Here is a 27,802-nt window from a genome sequence, read left to right as displayed (position 1 = left end):
GAAGCTGCTAATGGTTCATTATCATGGGCGATATCTGATATGTCTAGCATTTTAACTAACATCTTGATACATTAGGGATTTTTAGTTTCACTTTTAAAATTACGAGTTTGAGTTTAAATGTCCCATTTTGTAAAGTTACACTGGCTACAAACAAAGCCATGTTCATGACTGGTTGAGGCATCAAAGTTGGCACATCCGCTTGACAGCTATGGAGATCCAATTTTATTACTCGTTTGGCATTGTCAGTCTGCCGGAGTCTATTATCCAGCACTTCTATCCAGGAGTATAGCTTCGGGGGTGTAGGAGTGTTACAGTCTAGGACCAGGAGCTTCTGTCTCTCCGTGCTACCAATAGAGAAAGGGAAAAGGTGAAAGGGCAGCAACTGACAGTGAAAGTTACCCCTGTCAGAGCTGTCATGGAGAGGTAGAAATCCTGATAGCTCTGGGAGCTGGTTGAAACGTCTGAGATGTGGATCTGGTCCTGGAATTCCTGCTCAACCTGACGACCTGCCACAGTCTTGGTTTACATTGCCACTTAGCTGCAGTGTGCAATTGACCTAACAGATTCCTTTCAATGACTTTGCCACCTCATATCTTCATGTTACAAGTCTTGCATGCACTAAGCAGTACCTCAAGTAGTGTTCACCATATGCAACTAAGAGGGAAATGTGTGCTGCAATTAGAGCGCAGAGCACTCACAAGAGGTTAGCTAGCACTATTGTTTGATTGTGCTGGTCCTCCTGATGAACTGCCTTGAGCAAAGATGTGAGGCACAGTCTGTGATGCAAGCAGACTTTAAAAGAATGCTTAGCATGTCGTCATTAGTGCTCAGTTCATATCTGTGAATAATTTGCATCTTGTAGTGATGCTGGAAAGTTTACAGCAATGTGTTGGTCTAGCACCAGATGCATGGTATACTTGGCAGGGCTGCCCTTCCTCTGGCCATTGCTACTCAGGACGTCATCTGTGCTTTGAGATCTTCAAGCCAGACTCAACAACATATTCCCAGAAGATTTCTGTTTGCAGGACTTCTTGAAATTCCTTGGACAGCATCACCTCAATGACTTCCATTTATGGAAATATTCAACCTCTCCCAGAGCTATCTTTTGAGGCATCAAGTTAGAGATAGCTATGGAGAATTAAATATTACTTGTTTAAATTGTGGGACTACACTTGGGCCACATTACCCTTCCCTGCAACACCATACTGAGATTTTGTCTCGCCCTCAAAGTTGTGCTGTAACAACTGACTCTTGGGCCTCTGCAGTGTTAGATACAGCTCCTGTGTGAACCTTTGTTTGTGATTGGTGTCTCAAATTTGTGGAGCATTAACAACTGCTAAAGGACCATAGAATAAGGCCATTCTCATGAGGTTTTGTTGGGATCTAGAAGGGTAAATGTACTGTGCCACAGAAGAGTTGAATGTTAACCATAGTGCATCAGTTACCAAGGTGGATTTTGTATATGTCTAATTTCTTTTAGAATGTTATCATTCAGGCCAAATTCATGGAAATGAAAAACCTGTGTGCATGTTATGCTGATGCAAGAGCAGAGAATTACAGCAGTTTTGTGATCTGTGTGGTGCAATAAACCTGTCAATCGGGAGACAGTAGAAGGTCCAAGAGAATGTCCATCTGACAAGACGATCTGTACCAATAGCATCCTTCGTGTGCCTTCTCTCATATTCCTGTACACTTTCCACCCTGTTTGCCATCTCTCTTTGCGATCACCACAGAGAGCACTCTTGGATGTCTTCCGCACTGTTAAGAGGGAGGGAGACTGCTGGGTTCCACATCGTTCCTGCAACATTCGGATCTATAGGTTCGTAGTGACCTGAGTCTGAAAAAAAAGCCTCCCTCAAAGAAACGTTCAGTTCGCACCTGTCTTCCACCGGTATCACATGTAACTTTTACATGCCCTCGCCTAGTAAAGTTACACAAGATTCCGGTTTAAAACCTAAAATAATGGTATCTTTGCACAGAGGTGGTGAAAGAAGTTTGCAAATTAAACAAAGGCCTACATAAATGTTAAATGTCGCTGCAAGTCAGCCTCCTACTCTTTTCCCCATCATTTGCCCTCGTTGTAGGTACTTTTCAAGTGTGGCTCACTTGAGTCTGAGTGCCTACCAACATGTTTTATTTTCCGGGGTTTCCTGCACCGTTTGCAGTTAGAGCTCCTTCCCAGTGTCAGAGTTCTCCTTGCCTCAAGTGATGAAAATGTTAAACAGCAGGCCCCTTCAATTAATTCCTTATGATGTCTCGTCCCCGAACAAAGTCCAACCTTTGCAAACGTTGACTGTGAAGCCTTCACATGAACTTTGTATGAATTCAGGATACAAACGCTTGAGCAAAGCTCGTCCGAAACCTGAAGTGATCTTCGTCCTGCATTATAACAATAACCTACATCAAATGCATCAACATTCTTTGTACCTACACTAACCTGACACGATTAGACCGAAAAACACGATTAAAAAATCCCAGAAAAGACACTGCTGTGTACCTCAGAAGATGTGGCGCTGTGACCCAATTGTGATCTTGTGGTTTACAGCGCTGCACGCATGCTCACTTCCGCTGTAGCCAGGCAGAAAAGCCGCGTTCAAATCCAATAAGTGCTTTAAGATGTGCAAACAAAGGCTGCTGTAGGGAGCCGGCATTAGATGCCACCTGGAGCATATGCCGGAGATTGTCTCCATCACTACAGCAGCTGGGCTGAAATTATAAACAGAGCTGCTTTTCATCATGCTTGTTTTAATGCCTACATTTCTGCTGTCACCGACACCCCAGGAAAAGTACTAACTGCAGAAACGAATGGTGCCCATTACCTGCTATCCATGCTCGCGGCGACGGGGAACAGCATCGCGGCACAACAGTAAGCAAAAAGAAATGCTACCGCAGGCCACAGCTGGCAGTGCATGTGCGCGAGTGGTGCGCGGACAGCAGTAATCACGCCATATGGCGCCTCTGCTCAAGCCCGCGCACATGCACTGTAGCTCTAGGCTGGCGGTAGCATTTTTTTAAGTCCTCACATAAAGTCTCGGCAGACCAGCGCAAGCGCTGGGTCAGCCAAGACCTAAAAATGAAATGGCTGTAATTCACTATCAGGACATGCCACACACATGAGGGCATGTCCTACTTTTTACATACAATCAACACTGCCCACAGGAGTACCTTGGGCCTACCTTAGGGGTGACTAATATGTAGAAAAGGGAAGATTAGGGACTGGCAAGTAGGTGCACTTGCCAAGTTGACATGGCAGTCCCAGACTGCACACAGGCTCTGCAATGGCAGGCCTGAGCCACACTTTACAAGCTGCTTCTGTGGGTGGTACAACCAGTGCTGCAAGCCCACCAGCAACATTTGATTTACAGACCCTGGGCACACATAAGGCACTGTACTAGGGTCTGACAAGTAAATCAAATAGCTAATCATGGAGTCACTAATCCATTACAACAATTTACAATAGGGAGCACTTGCACTTTGGCACTGAACAGCAGTGGCAAAGTGCCCAAAGCATCTAGACCAGCAAAAACATAGGCGGCAACATGAAAAAATGGAAGGGAGACCCTTGCCAATGGTGGCAGGTCTAACACGATTGTACTGTGAAAACAACAAACAAGCAACATAAGATCAAGAATAAGAACAATATACATTTGTTCCTCTTTTTGTTCCTTAGTAAAATATTCTGTGAACAATTCACATTGAGTGTTACCCACCATAAGCAGGCTCTTGCCAGGCTTCACAGGGTAGGAGAACAAAACCTCACTCTATTGGCACCATTTGTTAATTGGAAATAACAAAACAAACAAAGCAAATTAATTCTCCTGTAGCTGAAGTCTCTTGATATTCCTCTTACAAGAGCTCATAACCATACTTCATAGTGATCCTATTTCCACAGTTGTAAAAAGCTATTTTATTTCCCATAGTTTTATCTGTAAACCGCAGGAAAAGTATCTTTCTTTCTCAAAACTTGTTTGTACTGTTCCAAACAAAACATTATTTCGAATTGATTACCATCCTGAACTCTCTGTTTATTCACACAGTGTAAGCCCCAAAGAATTGTTTCCATAAATGAGAGAAGTGAAATACCACTTGAGTTTCTTGAAGAATTGTTTCCATAAATGAAAGAAATTAAATACAACTTGAGTTTCTTTCAACTTAACTCCAATAAATCCAAAGTTCACCTGAAAGGGCAGACTGACCATTAATCAATCCTTACATTAATTCATTTCAGCTGAAAACACTGCTGTTTCTCTTAGGTTTTCCAAGAAATACAAAATAGAAAGAAATTGAAGAAGAGCCTTGTAACTCTAAGTCCATGGATTCCCCTGACTTAGGAGCACCACAGATGATTTAGGAGCAGTTGCCAATCAATCAATCAATCAATCAATCAATCAATCAGGTCATTTGTAAAGCGCACTACACACCCGTGTGGGTTTCAAGGCGCTGGGGGGGGGGGGGGGGGGGGAGGAAATTACTGGTCGAAGAGCCAGGTCTTGAGTTGTCTCCTGAAGGTCATCAGGTCTTCGGTTTGGCGTAGGTGGATGGGGAGGGTGTTCCAGGTCTTGGCGGCGTGATGGGAGAAGGATCTGCCTCCAGAAGTAGTTCTCCGAATGCGTGGGACCGTGGCCAGGGCGTGGTCAGTGGAGCGGAGTTTCCTGTTGGGTACGTAGAAGGAGAGTCGGCTGTTGAGATAGGCTGGGCCGGTTTTGTGGAGTGCTTTGTGTGCGTGGATCAGGAGCTTGAAGGAGATTCTCTTGTCGACGGGGAGCCAGTGCAGGTACCTCAGGTGGGGGGAGATGTGGTTGCATGCTTTAGGAACCAATAATCTTCAAGGTGCTGTGGGCCGGAAGCATGATTTATAGTCCTGCCTCCCACTTCCTGCTGAGGCTATGTAATCAATACTCCTGACTCCTGTTTATATATTATCCATGACAGGGGTCTCCAACCTTTTCTATACTGAGAGCTACTTATGTTCAATGAAACCCATTTAGAGCTACTAATATTATTAGTATTGTATCATTTCAATTTTTTAATATGTATAATAATTCAACCAAGCAAAAGCTTTCAGATTTATTAAGCTGGGCTGCACACAGGTGAGCTACTCAGAGGCAGCTGGAGAGCTACAGTAGCTTACGAGCTGCTGGTTGGAGAACCTTGATCCATGATGATAGGGGGAGCTTTTGTTTCAACAAAGTTAGACTGCCCATGTTTACCAGTGTTCTTTCTTAAAGGCCCATGGCAGCCTTCAATGTTCAGAGCGCATTAAGGAACATCCCTTCTCTGGAGAATGCTGACATGGTTTAGGCTTCATGGGATTTTTGGCATGGAACCTTCTTACGAATCTTGGGGCATGGATCCCTAATGCGGGTTCCCAAGAATTGTCTTCTTGTCGGAACCCTTTCTAAGCAATCAAATACAACAATTTGGTGCCTCTCATCTTGGAATCAATGATATCCTTCACTTCATATTCAGTTTCTTGGTCTACCCATTTGGGATCTGCACCCTTTTTTTACAGGGTTATGTGAAGGTTTAACTAAGGACACATGAAACACAGGGTGAATTCTAAAGTGCTTTGGTAATGCAAGTTTTACAGTCACAGGGATCTGGTAAGGCCCAATGTACCGAGGATTGAATACACTGTATCTCCTAAAGTGTATGTTCTTCGTAGATAGCCATACCACGTTGCCTTTCTTATAAAGGGGTAATAATGTACAATGTTTAGCTGCAAAAGTCTCATATTTTTCTTTACTTCTTGTGCATTACTTTGTGTCAATTTAAGATTGTTTTGAATATTCTTTATCCGATTTTGTACCTCCGGTAGTGTATGCGCCCTCATTGGATGTAATAATGGAGTGAATCTAGGGTAAAAACCATATGTACTATAATAAGGGGATAGTTTGGTAGAGCTATGTTGGGCACTGCTGTAAGCCACTTTAGTAAATCCATAACCAGTCTCCCCATTCATCAGTAGTTTTGTCTACATAACAGATATAGCAGATATCGTTTTAGAGTCTGGTTTAATCTTTCTGTCTGCCAGTCAGTTTGGGGGTGGAAACTCGTTGAAATGGCTGCATAAATATGTAAACCAGAACACCATACCTCCCAAAACTGAGCAGTAAATTGAGACTCTCTGTCGGAGACAATGATTTTAGGAAGACCATGTAACCTCACGATGTGCGTAAGTAGCAGTTGTGCTACTTGTCCTGGTGTACAGGCTATAGAATGGGCTAATTTGGTCAAACTGTCCACTACAGACATGATTATTACATCCTTTATCCTTAGGTAAACCCACAATAAAATCCAAAGATATATGTTCCCAGGGAACTTCAGGTGTCGGTAAAGGATGTAGCAACCCTTGTGGTTTCTTTCGTTCAGCCTTTTCTTGCTTACAGATATGGCTTTTTTAATCAAAAAGGGCCACTAATACTGTCTTAGTATTCTTTCTGTGATTTATTTCTACCTCATTATGTCCTGCAACAGGGGCGTCATGACACCATTGTAACACTTGTTTCCTTAACTCCTCAGTAGGGATCCAAAGTCCCTTCCTTCAACTTCCAATCAACATGGGTGTTTAACCATTGTTTCCATTTTGGAGTCTTCATTGCCTGTGAAATCTTTTCTAGGAATTATTCTATTTGCACAGTATGGATAACACTCTGGGAAATGATAATAGCTTGTTCCTGTGGTTCAATGGGAACCTGAACAGATTCTGATCTTGTGAGACCATCTGCTTTCTTATCACTTCCAGGTCTATAAATTAGTATGAAATTAAACTCTTTAAAGAACAGCATCCAAATCAATTGTCTAGGGGATAGAAGACGGGCTGATCTCATATACTGTAAATTGTGAAGATCTGTATATACAGTGATTGTATGTTTTGCTCTCATAAGATGACGCCATTTGCGAAATGCATCACGGATTGCCGATAGTTCCTTTTCCGCAGTGGTGTAGTGCATTTCAGGCTCATTCAACTTCCTGGACATATATGCTACAGGGTGCAATTGACCGGTCACAGTATTTCATTGGAAAGCACCGCCCCAATGGCTCCTTCTGAGGCATCTGTCTCCACAATATCTGGTCTTTCTGGATCCGGATGAGCCAAAATTGGAGCTGAAGTAAAGGCTTGTTTGAGTTGACAAAAAGCTTGCTCAATTTCCTTTGTCCACTCAAACTGTGTCTTCTTCCTTAATAGTTTTGTTATGAGAGACACAACCTTAGAAAACTGATTAATAAATCTTCGATAGAAGCTCGCAAACCCCAAGAAGCATTGTATATCACGAATGTTAGCAGGTACCGGTCACCCCTGTACAGCTTTTATTTTCAGACATTTCTTGGCCTTGTGAGGATAACATAATACCTAGAAACTCAACTCTCAATACGTGAAACTCACATTTACTGAGTTTACAGAAGAGATGGTTCAACGAAAGGGCCTTCAACACAGTTCTAACATAGTGAGTTTGTATGGTTACGCTAGAGGAGTAAATCAAAATGTCATTGATGTATACCATTGCAAAAGGATGTATGACGTTACAACGCGTGCTGTTACAACGCGTGCTGTTACAACAAAACTTTTACAACGCAAGTGGATTTACAACGCTATGCCATTACAACGCAAGTCTTTACATCGACTTGGGCTAGATGGCGTGCTAACATTAGAAAAGTGTAATTTACTATTCCAACTCCAGTCCACTTAACAGTAGGGAAGGTGTTGGGATAGTAAACTACACTATTTGTAATGTTAGCACGCCATCTAGCGCAAGTCGATGTAAAGACTTGCGTTGTAATGGCATGCGTTGTAAATCCACTTGCGTTGTAACAGTTTCGTTGTAATGGTAGTGCGTTGTAAAAGTTGCGTTGTAAAGGTTGTTTACCTTGCAAAAACATCCAAATATTCCCTTAGGACATCGTTTAAGAAATATTGAAAGGCTGCGGGAACATTACATAACCAAAAAGGCATTACCGTATACTCAAACAAGCCATATCGAGTGTGAAATGACTTCTTCCACTCATCACCCTTTCTCATTCTTACCTGATGGTAAGCTTCTTTTAAGTCCATCTTCTTATATATCACTGCCTTCTTTACTTGATCCAATAAAACCAAAATCAAGCGGCAAAGATAACGTTTTTTTATGGTCATCTTGTTTAGTGCCCAAAAGTCTAAGCAAGTTTTCAATTCGCCATTTGCTTTTGGGATGCAAAATAAAGGCGATAGTGCACGTGACTTTGAACGATGAATGAAACCATTAGCCTGATATTTCTCTAGGTTATGTCTCAAATGTTCATTTTCTGGTTCTGACAAAGCGTAAATTCTACCACATGGTACCACTGCCCCTGGAATTAGGTCTATCTGACAGTCATATGGCCTGTGTGGGGGTAAGGTTTCTGCTTGTTAATAATTAAAAACATCTTGGAACTCTACATACTGATCAGGAAGAGTGATATCTTGTCCAGCTGCTGTTGCTATGGTATGTCCCCTAGCTAAAGCCTGTGCCACCTGTATTGAAGGGGTTAGACAATACTGGTTTCAAAAAGAAGAGTTGACATTAATGGTTTTACACTCTCAATCTATGGTAGGGTTATGTTTCTTTAACCATGGTAACTCAAGAATTACACCATACTGTGGGGCCTTAATGATATCAAAAAACAACATCTCAGAATGGCTTTCCTGACTTTTGACTATCATTTCTTAAGTCTGAAAATGGATGGGTCCTGACTCCAAATCTCTCCCATCCACTGTCAACACTATCTTAGGTACTGCCTTTTTAATTAAAAGAAGGTGTAAATCGTCAACTAATGTTTGGTCTATGAAAATAACAGTAGCCCCTGAATCCAATAAGGCTTTTACTGAATGTTTTATGATGTCTACCTGCAGTTATAGGTTCACATAGAAGTCTTCTTTTAGTGACTCTTCCATCCCATTCAATGAAGGAATTTCAACATAGCCCAAGGTGTCCCCATCATTCATCCCTGGGTTCTGTAGTTTTCCTATACCTTTCCACTTACTGTTGCCGCCTTCACGGAACCCCCCCACTCTGCTCTTTGGCTTGGATAAACATTCCCTGACAAAATATCCTTCCTTTCCACAATACAGACATAAACCCAACATTAGTCTATGTTCTCTTTCTTCTTGAGTTAAAGAAGCTCTGATCGTTCCTATTTCCATAGGTTCGTAGGTTGTTCCTAACCACTCAAAAGCAGTTTGATTCCTCTCAAATCGCATAGGAGGTCATTCCGATCTCCATTTGTCCCCTTTACGCTCACTCAACCTGATAATCTGAGCATGCGGTCAAGTTGATAAGATCTCTCAAAAGTCTTTGGCTGAGGATCTATGTGGGCCAGCACATCTTTTAACTCCGCACGTAAGCCCTGATAATAAGGCTGCTTGTTTGACTTCAGGCCAATTAGCTTCCACTATTAATCTTTGGAACGAGTTTAGATATACCACAAGATCCTTATTGCACTGTTTAAACTCTAATAACTCTATCTGCTGGGAAGGTATAAGCTCGACGATCAAACACCTTCTCAAATTCTGCTCTAAATTCCTCTCAATCTTAAAGCAAAGGATCATCTCTCCTGACTAATGGCACTGTCCATTGAGCAGCGTCTTCTGTCAAATAAATCATGAAAGCCACTCTTGCTTGATTGGTGAGAAACGCCTTAGGACGACATGTGAAATGCAGTAAACCTGAGTAAGAAACACTTGCACTTTATTTGCTTCTCCCTGGAAGCGTTCTGGAGCTGCTAAGGCAACTGGAGAGGACATTTCCACTGCCATCGGAGTAGATGATGTGGGATCACTCCCTGTGACCCAAGAAAGCCCCCCTTTGGTACTATCACCACCAACATCAAATGGATTCCTTTGCATCCTTTCTACTCCGTCCTGTAATGCTGCAGTCTCAACACGAGAGGCTGCTACTTCTGTTTAAATAAGTGCTAATGCTGCTAACAAATCTTCTAGGGTGGCCATTTTTTGTGCTTCAACCCGACCAAGAGGCAGATGAAAAAACATGGGCAGATTATTTTGTCAGCCTGTTGATACCTTGGGATCGGTTCGCTGCACGAAAAGGGTCCACCTCCCAATCGCCTCAATTCTGCTTGCTGTTAAAGCACAGAATTTTGAGATGATTAAGCGCAGGAAGGAAAAGATGGGAACAGCAGGGAAGGAGACATAGAAAGGACATAACATCATTAATGATAGTTTAACTCAGAATTACATATATTCATAATTTCTCCCTATGCAAATACCTGTACAATTATATAACTATCCTCTGTGATAACTGTAGAACATATATGTATATAGATAGATATATCTAGAACATGGAAGTCTGTTCCAAATTATATATATGAATCACAATTGTACGGTGAAAACAAAAAAAAGCAACACAAGATGAAGAATTGGGACAATATAAATGTCTTCCTTTTTTTGTTCCTTAGTACAAATATTCTGTCAACAATTCACATTGAGTGTTCCCCACCATAAAAAATCTCTTGCCAGGCTTCACATGGGAGGAGAACAAAACCTCACTCAACTGTCACCCACTGGTAATTGGCAATAACAAAAAAATAAAGCAAATTAATTCTCCTATAGCTGAAGGCTCTTGATATTCCTCTTACAAGAGCTCATAACCATGCTTCATAGTGATCATATTTCCACAGTTTTAAAAAGCTAGTTTATTCCTCATAGCTTTATTTGTAAACCTCAGGAAAAGTATCTTTCTTTCACAAAACTTGTTTGTACTGTTCCAAACAAAACACAGCCTCAGAAATGGCACTTTATTTCGAATTACCATCCTAAATTCTCGGTTTATTCACACAGTGTGAGCCCCAACAAATTGTTTCCATAAATGAAAGAAATGAAATACAACTTGAGTTTCTTCAACTTAACTCCAATAAATGCAAAGGTCACCTGAAGGGTAGACTAGCCATTAATCAATCCTTATCATTAATTTATTTCAGCTGAAAGCACTGCTGTTTCTCTTAGGCTTTCCAAGAAATACAAAATAGAAATAAATTGAAGTAGACCCTGTGATCTGAACTCTCCCACCAAGGATTCCTCTCACTTATGAGCAAGGCAAAAATAGAACCAAAAAAAGATGCAATAACACACTTACCCCATCACAGATGATTTACCAGCAGTTGCCATGATCCCTGTTAAAGAAACTAATAATCTGCAACGTGCTGCAGGCCAGAAGCCTGATTTATAGTCCTGCCTCTCCCACTTCCTGCTGAGGCTAAGCACAGAGGAAATGTCTGCACAGCATCATGAGACATGTAGTCTTCCATAATTACATAGTATTTGTTGCCATTTATATCATCAATACTCTTGACTCCTTTTTATGTATTATGCGTGATGATGGGGGAGATTGTGTTTCATCAAAGTTAGACTGTTTATGTTTACCGGTGTTCATGCTTAAAGGCCCATGGCAGCATTCAATGTTCAGAGCGCATTGGACGTGACAGCTGGAAGTAATGATGCTGGCTCCAAGCAGAGCAGTAAGTGTGAAATCCTGTACCTGCCTACCATTAGCCTTCCTAGATGGGCCACGCAATGAAAGACGTAAGGCCTAGGTCCTGCCTAGAAAATTCTCTCCTTCTAACAACTGAATCTGCTGGCTCACCCCTATTCCCTGACCATCAAAAAGTATGCTGCCATCACCACTCACTCTACATGTCCCAGAGACAGAGTTGAGGGGTACATTCCCCTCTTACTGACAGAACCAGGCTATGAGTATCATGGTTCCATTCTGGCTTAGGCTTCAGTGCGCTTGCAGTATTCCATGGTTGCTGGCAAAAAGAAATTCTGGATACAAAATTCACTTGTATTTGGGTAACTCGGGTCAGGTGTCCACGTTCATCTATCACATAGCGGACATTCCCATCCCAATGCCAATTAGGAAACTAAACAGGTGACAAGCAAATACACCAAGCACCTAATATATCTATATCTGTAATCTATATGTAGTACTTTAAAGAGACACACACTGTAATATTTTACTGGAGATTGTAAATGCTAAACTCAAACGATCCGCCCATTTCCCTGTATACCATCAATCTGGCACAGTACATTTGGTGACATGATTCACTCTGGTAGCTCTATACTATATTAATCATATTTATCTGTGTTTCTCTGACATTCCACTTATTGTACAGTGGCATTGCTTGGCTTGCAGAGCTGATGATGGTCCAATTACAGTTTTCTTACTCATCCCTTCTTCTTCCTATTTGTTTTTTTCAGCCACTGATGGAGATTCCCTTCAAAATGCTTCACCAAGCCTGAGTAATTTGTTCTTAGACAGAAACATCCACAAAAACAATGAAACAGAAGAAGATTCACTTGAAGACCCTCATCTCCTGGGGGGCATCATCTCAGATCCAACAGGTAATGCAAGTGGGGATAGAGGGGCAATGGCACATTAAACCTGCTGTTCAGTTTGTTCTGCAAGAGGAATGTTGTCTAGTGGTGTCTTAAAACATATGCAACATTCTCCTGTATCTTCTAATTATCGTATTTGATGCTCTTTTCCTGTCTTCCATAAGAAGAACACATATTAATGTAATTGTAAAAGCTCCTTAAACTTTATACTAAGTAGAATGTTGTCAACAATAATGTGTAGAAATTGTGTGTTATGTTTGTGTCTGAGAAAGGGTCACTGAAAATCCAGACAGTGAAAAAAAATAATGTTTGATATTTAATCATTCTGTGTTATTATGGTTGTGGAGGTTTATTAAATGCCCATTGTCCAGTCCCATGATGACTTATAGAATTGTAAATAAGTAAGTTTCAATATTGGTGTTTTATTTCCACAAATAATTTCTCTAACTTCTGTACTTATAGTTCTTAATAGTATTTAAAAATTGTGTACAGTTTAACAAATCCAAAAGTATTTGGTGGCCCATGGAAGAATAGCTAAGCTATGAAAGCAAAAATATGTAAATGCTTAAGGATGGGTTATAGTGCATGGAAACCTCTGTAACAATTTGTTGTGTTGACTGTGTGATAACGGTGTGTACCATTTGTAGAAGCAAACTAATGAAAGCTGCATTTGATTTATTAAAAACATGTTTAACACACACTACCTCCTTGTCTTTTGGTGTTGGTTTCATAAACATTACCATAAGACAAACATTCTTCTAAGAGTTTCCAAAGATTGACAAACTGAGTGTGCATTCCAAGGTCTGGGAGATGGTAACTCTGAAGCAAAGGATCCAAAACTAGAAAGGCTTTTCCATCTTTTGAGTTGAGATGAACACAAGGAACCCAGAGCATTTTTTATCATTACTCCCTAGTTGATATTAATTAAGATCCAATTAGTCTGATATTTAGGGGCTAAGCCATTGATACATTTTTACAAACAGCAGATTCATTTGAACAAGTCTCAGTCCCTGGATGAAAGCCAATGGATATATCTACAAGTCTTGAAGATATTGTATTTTTTGCCCGGAGAAGCAAACAGGCCTATTCCAGTGTTCTCTGAATGCTGGAGATGGTTTATGAAAATTGTTTAACTGGACAGCTGGCAGACCTGTAATCAGCTAGCTGCAATGATCTAGCATTGAGTTAGCAGTGACTCTCACCACGGGGGTTTTGTGTTTCATAGATAGCAGAGGAAGGATTGGTCTGAATTTTACAAGTTGGAGAAAACAGCTGCCAGAAATGGGGGTCTCTAGTTTGCAGAGGTAAGTACCTTTGTCCAAATCGAGACCCTTGCTTCTAGTCAGAGTAAGGGGGATACACTCCTAAAATAACCCCTGCTAAGCACCTTGGTAGCTTGGCATGAGCAGACAGGCTTATATCAGAGGCAGTGTGTAAAGCATTTGTGAACACATACAGTAAAACAGTGAAAACACTACAAATGGACATCTCACCAGTTTAGAAAAATAAGTAATCTTTATCTTAACCAAACAAGACTAAAACAACAAAAATCCACAATACAGTTATCAAGATATTCTTAAAAATAGGTTATTCATTCAATTAAAGCTTGTAGCAACAAATAACTCCCCCTGGAGTTATTATGATGTTGTGACAGATAAAAATCCCAAAGAACGGCGCCTACCGCGAAGTGCGCAGCGTCATGCGCAGAGTCAAACAGACCCCCAAAGAACAGTGCCTTGGAATCGATGAAAGCAAAGACAGGGCACGGCGTTGGGGAGTTGATGCTTCGTTGACGCTGGGCACCGTCGTTTTTTTGCGACCACATGGGAGGTGAAGCCTCGGTTCCTTACTGCGATGCAGGGGAGGTGAGACGTCGGTTCCCTACTGTGTCAGGGAGGTGACGTCACGGTGGCGGCGAGCCATAGCTTCCTTACGACGGTGCGGTGTCGATGGATTTGGGAGTCACCCACGGGTATCAGCTCCATGTTGATGAAGGACTGGTGTCGGTCAAGTCGGGGCTGCGGTGCGAGTCAGGACGGTGCATCATGGACATCAAGAGCGGTGTCCTCAGCTCTGGTGCAGGCAGCAGCCTCTGTGACGGCTTCGGAGTTGATGCGGCATGGCATCAGCAGGTGTCGGGCCTACGGTGAAAGTCTCTTCACGAGCGGTGCCCAAGTCTTTGGTGCAGGTTACGCCATTGGTATTGCAATTTGTGACAGCTGAAACAGCAGTTCCAGATGCAGAAAGACAGAAGAAATTAAGTCTTTGTGTCCCTGAGACTTCAGAACAGGAGACAAGCTCAATTTCAAGGCTTTGGAGATCTTCCTCAAGCAGGGGACACAGCAAACAGCAAAGTCCTTCTCCTTTCCTTGGCAGCAAGTAGCCATTACAGGCCAACCCCAGACAGCAAACGGCACAGGGGCAGTATTCCTCCTCAGCTTCTCCGGCTCTTCTCCTTGGCAAAGGTTCCTCTTGATTCCCAGAAATGATCTAAAGTTCTGGGGTCTGGGCCTCAATATTTATATCACAAAATCCTTTGTTCTCTGGTGGCAGAGAAGCCCTGTTCTTAGTCAAAACCAGTTCTGTCCTCTCTGCTGCAGCTTCCTATCAGGAGGTGGAGACAGCATTGTCCTTGGCAGACCAGGCGCATTCAGGTGAAAGGAAATCTTCCCCCCTACTTTAAATGCAACCCAGGTCTATTCAGCCCAACCCTGACTCATCGGGCTCTCTGGAGCCACTGCCCCTCTCCAGCCCCTGTCATCCAAAAGCCAGACATGCAATTCACAAACCTAGCAGAGGGACACTGAATAGCTAAGCAAGAAAATACCTACTTTCAAAAAGTGGTATTTGCAAACACAGAATGTAAAAATCACACTCACTAAAAGATGCATTTTAACATTCTGAGTTCAGGCATACTAAACTTTATGTTCCTACCTTGTTCCCAGGAGTAGTTATGTTTATAAGATGTTATAAGCAAACTTCCCATTTTGTCCTATCAGAACAGATAGCCTTGCAAATTGGCAGTAATTCACTATCAGGACATGCCACACACACCAGGGCATGTCCTACCTTTCACATACATTGCACCCTGCCCACAGGGGTACCTTGGGCCTACCTTAGGGGTGACTGACATGTAAGAAAAGGGAAGGTTAGGGCCTGGCAAGTGGATGCACTTGCCAAGTCGACATGACAGTACCAGACTGCACACAGGCTCTGCAATGGCAGGCCAGAGTTACATTTACGGACTGCTTATGTGGGTGGCACAATCAGTGCTGCAGCTCCACTAGCAGCATTTGATTCACAGGCCCGGGCACACATGGCGCACTGTCCTAGGGACTGACGAGTAAATCAAATAGCCAATCATTGATACACCAATCCATAACCACAATTTACAAAGGGAGCACTTGCACTTTGGCACTGAACAGCAGTGGCAAAGTGCCCAAAACATCTAGACCAGCAAAACGGAGTCCAACATACAGCAAAAACACAGGTGGTAAAGGCAAAAAATGTAGGGGAGACACACACCAGTGGTACCGGGTCTAACACCAGCCAATTTACCAACTTATCTCCTGTGATTGAGGACCACTGGAATGGGTAGTGAAAGCAAACTGAAGCTGCAATTAACCCTGAAAGAAATAATCTCAGGTTTCTAATTGTTCTGCTGGAGGAAGTTGTTATTCAACCAGGTGTTGTCTCATGAAATACTTTTTAGAGGTCATATTGGAGCTTTGGTTATTTTTTATATAAAGGGTGGCATCAGAATACGATTGAACTCTCACCTTAGAACCATAAAGATATCAAATTTAAAGAGAGACGAAAAATAAAACATCAACATTCCAGGAATTAAAAGGACTTAACACTCCCTTCTGAGTCCGATCTGACTAAAATGAACTCAAGTAATTGATGGTGCTATGATCTGCCTATGTCAGTGGATAATCTGCTTAGCAGGATGTTTTGTTCCATGATATCAAACGCAGAGGACAGATCCAAAATCACTAATAGGTAGACTGTGCCATTGTCTGCGAACGTGTAATCCCATGATCCAATAAAGGAGCTTTTAATGTAATCATGTTGAAAGAAGCCAGATTGCAAGGGAATAAAAATTATTGTCATCTTGAATCATCTAGTCTTTTCCTGCTCATATACATATCTTTTATGTCCTATGTAGGTGAGCTTCCTTGACTGTTTGAGTTTTTATTCTAAAGTGGGTGAGAGTAAAACGTTCTGGAGTCAGAGGAAGCTGTACCAGCTTGGAAGACAGCTGACAAACCAGTGACAACTGGACATTTTCTTCAGCTAGACTATTGTTTCCATTCTGTCTGGGCAGTGGTGAAGGTCCTCTGTACTAAGGGAGTTGACACTGCTGAGAAATGAACACAGGGACACGTTTTCTTAGCATTCTGATGAGCTTCCGGAAGCGGAGTTCTAGGAAGCAGCCTGCAACTTGAAAATCTAGAGCAGCTGTTTTGAGAACCACATCCCTGTCATTACTTTGTTTGATTTTGCCTCCAGAAAGTGTCTTTGACGTAATTAAGCATTCCAATTCGTTTCTGTCATAACTTTTGCTCCCTGCATCAGATTTGTGCATGTCTGTATCATTTTACATTTATATTTTTGTTCTTTTTTTACTAAATTTGGTTTGGGATTTCTTTACATGTTTATGGTCTTGCTGCTTGCACCAAGCTACCAAAGAGTCAAGTATTCTTGACACAAACGTGTTTACTTAAAGGAAATAGATAGTTTTGAAATTGTGATAACTTCACCCCATCGCACACCAAGACTGCAGACTTTCTCCTCCATAGTTTAACAACACAGCCTCCCGCTGATCTCTCTAACAAATTCCCCCTGATGCTGAGCACCCTTTGATGAATAGCATTTGACTAATATGATCAAGTTTGCAAATGGATTTCTCGTTGGTTTCCAGATGCCTGGTTGTTCACAACATGCGGGGCCAGTGGGCCTTCTGGGCCTAGTCAAAAGCTGTGCGATGAAGCCTATGAGAAGTCAAACTTCAGTGTGGTGGTAGGAACAGGAGCGCTGAGAGGAGTGCAGATTTGGAGAGTGCCAGCAGCTAATTCATACAGGTTAGTTTTCTTTTAATTATGGTGCTGAGTCTGCTATAAACACGTGCTAGTTAAGGTTTCTTGCAATGGTTACAATTTTTTGTAAAATTAACTACATGTCTATTTCTTTCAGACACATACAGGACAGTGTGCCACTTGAATTGTTTACAAATGATATACATATACCCCCATTCAGGGGCTTGTGTTAATTCATAATGCAAGCTATTGTACTATCCAATCGTGTTGCTAAGGTTTCTATAAATTCTTATAGCCATACTAGGTGTCAGCGAGTGAGTGACACGTCAAAACAGAAACGTGTACATTTGTATATGGTAAGTTAGGTGTCTACTTGTGTTTCTGTTCAAGGTTGCACAGACTAGACACAGACATTTTCTCATTCCTAATATTAGTGGCCAGGGCTACTTTTCAAAGATTATCATTTACTGGGATGTGGAGACGGGGATTTACCAAAGGAGTTTCAGAAGTTCTCATACGCAAATGATATTTACTCAATACACCACAGCAGCCATTCATCCCCAAATTTCCTTTAGTGCAAAAATTTGTAAATGAGGCTTAAACATTTCCTTTTCTTTGTTCGTCAAGGAGCAAATGCTCCTCTCCCTCCAATCAAATAGTTGATCATGTCCCACCAGTTTGCAGTACATATATTTTACAGCTCTACATATCACACTTAATCGTCATTTGTTGTCCACTGTATTACTCCTCATTTTAATGATGCTGCAAACTGTACATGTTTCATTCTGAACAAATGTAGAGCCATGCTTCCCCCTTCCTGAAACAATGGTAGGAGTCCATTGATAATCTTGACGTTCCAAGTAATAACACTATTAACTACTGTTAATGCATGCAACAAAGCTTGCTTTTGCAGCTTTTGACCTACTAATTTAGACCATTCATTGGTTTATGTATTGTTGGTTTTAAAGCACTACAGTCCACTTCAGACAGCCAAGAGAATGAGTGTCAGAGGAAAGAGTCATGGAAGAAATCATTAGGGAGGGCAGGTGGACTAGTCAGGGAGACATCCTCCTTAGCAGTATAATTTGTCACCTTTTGGCTGCTTTAAACATTGACTGAGGGATGATAAGGAGAGAGATTTTCAATATCTTAGATATCTGTGTTTTAGTTGATTGACTGCAACTAAAACATATATAACATATATAAACATTAAGTGACCTATTCACTAACGCATCAAGGCGTCTTGAGTGTGTAAAGCTGTACTTCGGTAGTACTCTTTTACTTAATCTTACATGCCTTTGTGAATTGGTCCCAAAACATCTCAAATGGGAATACTGGGCAAATATTCATATACATCTAGTAAAAATAGAAAGGACTTTATATTTTTATTGATAGGGACTGAGATGTTTCGGGGCCTATTCACAATGTCATGTCAGAGTTCTTAAAATGTACTCCCAGAGTACCACATTCCGTACTCATTAAATGCTTTTGTGAATCATTTTTATACTTTAGTGAACTTTATAAATTACACACTCTTAAATATCTAAACGTTTGTGAAACGTCAATTCTGATGGATACATCTGCCAGTGGATTCCTCACCTTGTGAATATCCCCTGCGCCAGCATTCCACGGAACTTTTTTCCCCAGCTCTCTTCGCCGACGTGGACGTCATAATGCCTCGGCTCCGCTCGCGACTCCGTATGACGTCAGTTCCCTTTTTTCCGCGCCGTCGACACATAACGGTTTTCCAGCACTCTCCTGCTACTTTGTAGTCTTGTAGTGGTTATTGTTTCTGGATTCACCATGTCTTCGACGAGGAAGTCTGGTTTCAAACCTTGTAGGGAATGTGGGGGCCACATGTCAATGACTGACCCCCATGAGGATTGTTTGTGGTGTCTTTCTTCTGACCACGACGTGGAGGACTGTTCCAGCTGCAGAAGAATGAACCCCAAGGCCCTGAAGGAGAGAGAGGTGAAACTCTTCATGGCCAAAGCAAAGAAGGAAAGAAGAGGTAGAAAGAAGCAGAAATCCAGGCCGGAGTCGTCAACTTTGCATTCTTCGAAGTCGAAGAAACACAAGAAGAGGAAGCATAGCTCTCGGCGCCGGTCCTCGAGGAGTAAGACTTCGAGATCGCCTCGACGTCGAAGTAAGGATGTTGTATCTCCTTCTCCATCTCCTAGGAGGTCTCCAGAGAGGTCGCCTTCGCCTTCGCCTTCGCCGAAGCGGACTCCAGCGCGGTCCCCGGCGCAGTCTCCGGCACAGTCACCGGCGCTGTCACCGGCGCCAGTGGAGTCTTCTGCTTCTGACGCTGAACAGGAACAAGAGAAAGAGCTTTCTCCAGGACCAGCTGATCCTGCGGCGCCTGGTGAGGACACTTCGGCTCCGGTTCCGGGTACTCCTCGACCGGATTCAGAATCAATCCCTTATCCGCAGTTCCCGGCGCCGGTTGCAGATTCAACGCATTTCCTTAATGTATGGCATTTTTCAACGGGCTGCCTTCCCATCCGGCGCACCATCCGGTCCCATGGGTCCTATGGCATACATCTTGGGAGTGCCGCAGCATTATGCTCAGGCTCCGTTTATGCCCTTTTTGCCGATGGCTCCTTCGTGGCAGTTTCCGGCGCCGTCTGGTGATCCATCTCGACTTCGGCTGGAGCGGCCTTCTTTGGAGCCTTCCTCAACGCTGTTGCCGACTCCTTCGGCTCCGGGCCCGGCGCCGCCGACTCCGGAGCCGCCGACTCCACGTTCGGTTCCACCGACTCCGTGTACGGCGCCGCCGACGCCGGTTCCTCGGATCCGTTCAAGGAGAGAGGCCCAGAGAGTCTTGGAAGAGGAGTGTTATAGGGAGGAAGTGGAAGAAGGTGAGGTGGACGCATCTTCTGATGACTTTGAAGGCATTCAGGATGCTAGTGGTCTTGATACCACTCCGGAGTGGGAGCATTCTTCGACTAGGTCTTCGCCACCACAAGAATTGGCCCACTATCATTCAGTTATCAAGAAGGCCGCAGAGTTGCTGGACTTGCAGTTACCCTCTGCTGAATATAAGCCAAACCTCGTGACTGAAGTCCTGCATTCACCAACTTCGAATGTTGAACCCTTGTTGCCTTTTAATGAGGCTATCTTAGAGCCTGTAATGGATGTTTGGCGTAAGCCACTCTCTTCGCCTGCAGTTTCCAGACAAGTGGCAAGGAGGTATAGGGTGGCTCCGGGAGATCCAAGCTTTCTTTCTTCCCACCCTTCTACAGAAAGCCTTGTGGTGCAAGCTTCATGTTCGAAGCATTCTTCAGGCGCCTTCCCTCAGACTCCTGCGGATAGGGATTCTAAAAAGACTGATCAAGCAGCCAGAAAGGTCTTTTCTTCAGGGAGCATGGCGCTTAAATCTACTAATGCCACTTGTTTACTAGGGCGCTATGTTCATGCACTGATGGACTCTATGAAATTATTAGCCCCTAAGCTGCCAGAAGGAGAGAAAGCTTCTTTTATGGAGGTGGTCACTGACAATGAGGCTGCTGCAAGGCAGGTAATTCAGTCGGGACTAGACACGGCTGATTCTGTGGCAAGGATAATGGGGTCTTCGATAGCCACTAGGGGGCAAGCGTGGCTTCGGTCTTCTGGCTTCTCTACTGATGTTCAAGCCACTTTGGTAGACTTGCCTTTTGCTGGAGAAAAACTTTTTGGCGAGAAGGCTGATTCTGCCTTGCAAAGATTTAAAGATAGCAGGGTCACAGCGAAATCTTTGGGGCTACAGACTCCTGCTAAGGGATTTGGTCTTAGGAAATTTAGAGGCTTTGGGAGATCCTCTTTTCGTTCCTTCCGGCAACCTCAGCAGCAGCACCAGCAGCAGCAGAATCCCCTCTATAGGTCGTATAGAGGAAGGCAAAGGGGACGAAGAGGTTCTGGCCGCAACCCATCTTCATATTCTGCCTCCTCTGCACCCAATGAAGCTTCAGGGATGCAGCCCTAGATCCCCCATCCTAGATCATGTGAGACCTGTGGGGGGTCGGGTGTCCCACTTTCTGCGAGGTTGGAAATCTGTTACGACCGACCTTTGGGTTTTAAACCTCGTGGAGACTGGGTACGCCCCTCCCTTTCGGGAGTTTCCTCCCCCTTACCCTCCTTGCCAGGCTTTTTGCTCAGAAGACCATCTGCTTCTTCTGCAGAAGGAGGTTCTTACTTTGTTACAAAAAGGTGCGATAGAAGTGGTTCCGGAGCAGGAAAGGTGTCATGGATGCTACTCCCGGTATTTCCTGATTCCCAAGAAGGACGGTAGATTGCGTCCAATCTTGGACCTCAGAGTCTTGAATTTTTACCTGAAACAGGAGAAATTCAAGATGCTGACCCTTGCGCAGGTTCTTCAAGTGTTGCAGCAAGGAGTCTGGATGGTGTCGATCGACTTGCAGGATGCTTATTTCCACATCCCAATCCTGAAGTCGCACAGGAAGTATCTCCGTTTTACGGTTGGGTCGCAACACTACCAGTTTGCGGTCCTCCCGTTTGGTCTTACTACCGCACCTCGAGTCTTCCTGAAGGTGATGGCAGTGGTGGCTGCTCATCTCAGGAGGTCGGGGATTCCAGTTTTTCCAAACCTGGACGACTGGCTTCTGAAAGCGAAGTCCCCGGAGATGGTGCAGAATCATCTGCAGGTAACATCTCAGCTGTTATTCAACTTGGGTTTTTCAATCAATGTGCCCAAATCTCACCTGGTGCCCTCTCAACGCAACATGTTCATAGGGGCGGTACTGGACACTACTGTGTGTCGAGCATTTCCTCCTCCTCAAAGAATTCTCGACATTCAGGAGATGATCCCTTTATTCCAAAATGGAGCGGTTGTTCCAGTTCTGAAGGTCCTTCGTCTGCTCGGTCTGTTCGCCTCTTGCATTCTGTTGGTCAACCATGCACGCTGGCACATGAGGGCGCTCCAGTAGTGCCTCTGCAGGCAGTGGTATCAGCACAAAGGAGATCTCAGGGAGTTGATCAGGATCTCCAGAGAAGCTGCAGTGGATCTATCTTGGTGGAGCCCGGAGGGAAATCTGTCTCAAGGAAAGCCCTTTCATCTACCTCCATTGGTGGCCACAGTGATAACGGATGCATCCACTTTAGGGTGGGGTGCGCATCTGGGGGATCTGGAAATCAAAGGTCTTTGGTCTCCAGAGGAAAGGTTGCTTCACATCAACCTTCTGGAATTGCGGGCGATTCGTTTGGCGCTTAAGGCCTTCCTCCCTTCCCTTCGCGGTCAGTCGGTTCAAGTCCTGACGGACAACACTACCGCAATGTGGTATGTCAACAAGCAGGGAGGGGTAGGGTCGTTTCGTTTCTACAGGGAGGCGTTACGACTTTGGTCCTGGGTTGAGGATCATCGGATTTGCTTGATGGCAAATCATCTGGCCGGGGTGCTAAACGTTCGTGCGGACAGTCTCAGTCGGCAGTTCTCCGCCGTCCACGAGTGGAGGCTTCATCCGGAGGTGGTTCGTCACGTTTTTCGGACGTGGGGAACTCCTCGGATGGATCTATATGCCACCCACGAGAACGCGCATTGCCCATCATTCTACAGTCTCCAGTTTCCGATGCAGGGGGCGTTGGGGGACGTGTTTCAGTTGAGTTGGGGCTCACAACTCCTTTACGCGTTTCCTCCCATACCTTTGATTCCTCGGGTTCTGAGGAAGATTCGCCAAGACCGGGCCCAAGTTATTCTGGTCGCCCCGGATTGGCCAAGAAGGGTGTGGTACACAAATCGTCTCCACCTCTCCTCGTGCCCTCCGCTCCGTCTCCCTCTGAGGGCAGACCTCCTCTCGCAGTTGGAGGGGCAGGTTTTACACCCCCACCTCCAGAGCTTATACCTTCATGACTGGAGATTGAACGGGGCAACCTGAATTCCTTCTCTCTCCCGCCTGATGTGGCGGATGTTATTTTATCGGCCAGGCGACACTCCACCAAGTCCATTTACTCCTACAGGTGGTCTAAGTTTGTAAAATGGTGTGGGGAGAGATCCATTGACCCTTTAAAGGCCCATCTTTCCAATGTGCTTCAGTTTGCTCTTTCCTTGGCTCAGCAGGGCTGTGCTGTGACCACGGTTAAGGGCTATCTATCGGCCTTATCGGCTTTTCTGTGTCTTACAGATCAGCCGTCTTTATTTAAATCTCCTATTGTTTTAAGATTTATCAAAGGCCTTACTAATAGGTTCCCACCTATTCCTTTTGTAATGCCACAGTGGGACCTTAATCTTATCTTAACTTTCTTGATGGGTTCCACTTTTGAGCCCCTTCATAGCTGTCCTTTGAGGCTGTTGTCCTTTAAAACGGTCTTTCTTGTAGCCATAACCTCGGCAAGGAGGGTGAGTGAGCTTCAACCTCTTAGTTCAAAACCCCGTTTTTATCCTTGCATGCTGAAAGGATGGTACTCAGGACCAGGGCTGCTTTCCTATCTAAGGTAGTTACTCCCTTTCATCTGGGGCAGTCTATTACTCTCCCTGTTTTTTATCCACCTCCTCATCCCTCCAAGGAGGAGGAAAGACTTCATCGTCTGGACCCAAAGAGCTCTGAGCTTTTACTTGGACAGAACGAAAGACTTTTGTTTAGACGATCAGCTCTTCGTGGGCTATGTTGGACATTCTAAAGGAAAAGCTGTGCACAAGCGCACTCTGTCCAGATGGATCATCCTGGCCATCAAGATCTGCTACGCCCTGGCTGGTAAGGTTCCTCCTGAGGGTTTTAGAGCTCATTCAACTAGAGCTAAGTCTTCTACCTCTGCTTTGGCCAGGGGTGTTCATGTGGCAGACATTTGTAAAGCCGTGACTTGGGCCTCCCTCCATACCTTCGTAAAGCATTATTGCTTAGACTCTGAGATGAGGAGGGAGGGCCACTTTGCGCGCTCTGTCTTGCAAGACTTTTTGGTATAGGAAGGTGGACACCCTCCTCCGGGAGTGGGACTGCTGTGGGAATCTATTCACAAGGTGAGGAATCCACTGGCAGATTTATCCATCAGAAGAATAAGTTACTTACCTTCGGTAACGCTTTTTCTGGTGGATACAGTATCTGCCTGTGGATTCCTCACTGGCTCACCCGCCTCCCCGTTGTCCACCTTTGTATACCTTAAAGGATGCCTTGTTTGACATGTTGGTTTATCTGGTACACTTTTAGGAAATGCTTTTGTTCCTTAGCTTTCCTTTTTTATATATGTACTATGTATATTTGTTCGAATGTTGTATACTGTGTATACTTTGAATCTGTTGTCGGTCCACCTGTTCGCCTCGGAGGCACGGATGGAACTGACGTCATCACGCCGACGTGGCTCTCTTATGGCTCCGGTGACGTCATACGGAGTCGCGAGCGGAGCCGAGGCATTATGACGTCCACGTCGACGTAGAGAGCTGGGGAAAAAAGTTCCGTGGAATGCTGGCGCAGGGGATATTCACAAGGTGAGGAATCCACAGGCAGATACTGTATCCACCAGAAAAAGCGTTACCGAAGATAAGTAACTTGTTCTTCAATACACATTTCAAGAGAGAAACTAACATTTTCTATCTGTTGATAAAAGTTCGATGTGAAATGAGCGTTGGCTTCAAACCATCCTTTAAACAAAGTAAGTTGAGCTAAACCCAGGGCTTTAATTGGGATGAAAAAACTGGAGGGTCTCTCAAAGGGGCGTGGTCAATGTAATTAAGGGCGTGGCTTACAAACACGTAAACTGTGCCCCCGACTTGTCTTTTCCTGCTTCTGTCATTGCATCCAGATATATGATACAACAATTAACGTCATAAATACAACAAGTCAAGACTATTGGCTTTGTCAATGGTTTTTAGTTGCATAGGATAAATAAGCAGCAACTATGGCTTGTATATAATATTGAAAAGCTTCCACTTAAAGCCCTGATGACACCACGACAATGTTGCTGTTCCTGAGTTTCAAAAAGAGAAGGGAAATCCAGAGAGAACATTACTTTCTTTAAAGGATTTCCCTTCCCCTACAACGCTCACTGTCATGCTGTAACTTCTCCACTAGTGAGAAGTGACCAGTGCGAGCAGCGCACATCGATGGGCCTGCGGTCACTCCAGCTGGAAAAAAACAGACCGCCTGTGCCAGGGCACAAAACAGAGCCCAATAGAGACCCCTTTCAAGGCTCCCTTAAAAAAAACTGCCAGTGCTCAGCACCAGGGAGACCCGGCCCACTTAAAGCCGTGGCTAGACCTCCCATCTCTTATCTTGGACGCATCATCAACAGAAATGGCTGTAATCAAATTAATGTATTACAGGTTTCAGAGCAACAGTGAGCGTGCCAGAGACACAAAGATGAACATTTTGTGCATTTCCATGTGATGTAGTTACAGTGGCCTGTAAGGGATGAAGGCGAACAATTCCTCCTATTGAACTATCACTTTTAATCATTGTACTTAGCTGTGTGAGAAACATTAAAGTTTGATCATTAACATTCAGCAATGGAAGGTAACTTTGACAGCAGCAGTGACTGGTACAAATTGTATATTATTTATTTGTTAGCTCTTTAAACTGCTGAATTTTACTGACCTATTCAACATGCGTAATTTTTACTCTTTTCATATTGATTATACAGCAGAGGAGCAAGCCGGGTCATAAGGTTCCACTGTCAAAAGCATTTACACAATGTTCTACAGAGCTGAGGGCCAGATGTACGACTAATTTTAGCATGCGCAAAGGGGTTAGCGACCCTTTTGCGCATGCTAAAATTGGTATGGCCATGTACCAACACAATTTTGCAAGCCGCAAATTAATTGCGACTCGCAAAAAAGTGTTTAGAGACTCGCTATTTGGAAGGGGCGTTCCCTTCCAAATAGCGACTCTCTAACCCATGTATGAATGTTTTACGACCGCAATTGCGGTCGCAAAACACTCGCAAATTGCGGTGGTAACGCAGTCGCAATTTGGAAGGGGCCCCCAGGTAACCCCTTCCACTTTGTGACTGTCTCCAAAAATATTTTTTAAGGGCAGGCAGTGGCATTTTTTTTTTTAAATGCATCCTGTTTTCCTTTAATGAAAACAGGCTGGCTTTTTTATTTATTTAAAAGCAGTCCCAGACATGGTGGTCTGCTGAGCCCAGCAGGCCACCATACCTGGGAGGGCCTGTCATTCCCTATGGGCTCGCAAATTGCATGAGGCTCATTAAAATTCATGAGCCTCGCAATTTACGACCCCATTGGGAATCGTAAACAGTGTTAAACACACTGTTGTACATGGGAAAGTGCGCCTTGCAAATTGTGACTCGCAAAAGAGTCGCAATTTGCGAGTCCCAATTTTGTTGGTCGTACATCTGGCCCTAAGTGATTTAAAAATGCCATTGCGCATGATATAATCAGCGCACTACTCACAGCCAATCAACTTTTATTTCCATTCGCACTTTGTGCTGCTACCAATTGCTATGGATTTTTTAAAAACCTAGGTTTCGATTCACATAGATTTTTCTGTGAGGACGTGTAACTTATGATCAGAGTTTTCTGGCTTGCTACTCAATTCCATGAGAAAGTCAGAAATGGGGAAGAAATACGTCACAGCAAACCTCTTGCATATAATGATTAAAATATAGCAATATTGACATTCTGGCTTTTATGACCTTTTAAAGCCTTCTTTAGAACCTAAATAATTTAAAATGTAGGAAAATGAATTTCAATAGTCTTTCTCCCCCTGCATGTATATAACACCAAAAATTGTAGTATATTATAACTGGTGTTAATGGTGTGGTGACATATTTAATTCACATTTGTAAACGCATAACTTTCTCTGTAATACATTTGAGGAATGTGACTACCACAAGGATTCATGTTGACTTGTACTCACCAAGTTCTTGGATCCAGACACTTTTACCTGGGAAAATTTGTGGCTAGAGCAGAGGTTCCGCTCATTTGATGGATTGGGACAACGAGATTTGTCTGTCACCGTGAGTTGAAATGAAAGAGATTGAGATGTTGCTGGCTTGGTGGGATGGCCGACCTGGAGCACCCTCTCCCCTGTGTCAGATTGCCAAGATGGCCACTGCCATATTCTGCGAGGCAGTGAAGAGCACACGTGCTGGCAATCGCATAGAAGAGTAGTAAGATAAGGTCCTGAGGGCTCACTGATGCACTAGGTGTGGCAGTGGTGGCTAGCTGACTATGGAGTATCGTACAATGGAGAAACGAGACGCGAGGGATGCAGCTGAAGAACACAGCTATATAAACAACTAGATTTCAAAGCAGTATAGTGCCAGTGGTCCCTCAGAGACACCATAGTTAGTTTTGGCCTGGGAGACTGCTGCAAAGGTGGTTGACCAGTAGATGAACCCTGCCACGGAGGTTAATCCCTGGACTGCCGTGCAGACTAATTAGACGGGAATAGACATGCAGCCCTGAGTGAGCCAAACATGACCCTCCTCTTGTGAAAGCGATCAG

General features: G+C 43.8%; 1 protein-coding gene across 1 annotated transcript in view; it reads left to right on the top strand.

Annotated features, from left to right (window-relative positions):
• The window catches only part of ALK (ALK receptor tyrosine kinase), a 2,691,376-nt gene that overhangs the window by 2,296,055 nt on the left and 367,519 nt on the right, over positions 1-27,802 (top strand). The window contains exons 11-12 of the mRNA XM_085613005.1: positions 12,233-12,376; positions 17,295-17,454. Of these exons, the coding sequence (XP_085469131.1) occupies positions 12,233-12,376; positions 17,295-17,454 (304 nt within the window). The remainder of the gene's footprint in view (positions 1-12,232; positions 12,377-17,294; positions 17,455-27,802) is intronic.

This window comes from Triturus cristatus, chromosome 6 (genome assembly GCF_964204655.1).
Source record: "Triturus cristatus chromosome 6, aTriCri1.1, whole genome shotgun sequence".
In the NCBI taxonomy this organism is placed as follows: Eukaryota; Metazoa; Chordata; class Amphibia; order Caudata; family Salamandridae; genus Triturus; species Triturus cristatus.
The sequence above is the reverse complement of the archived record's forward strand: the minus strand, read 5'-3'. Positions and strand labels throughout refer to the sequence as shown.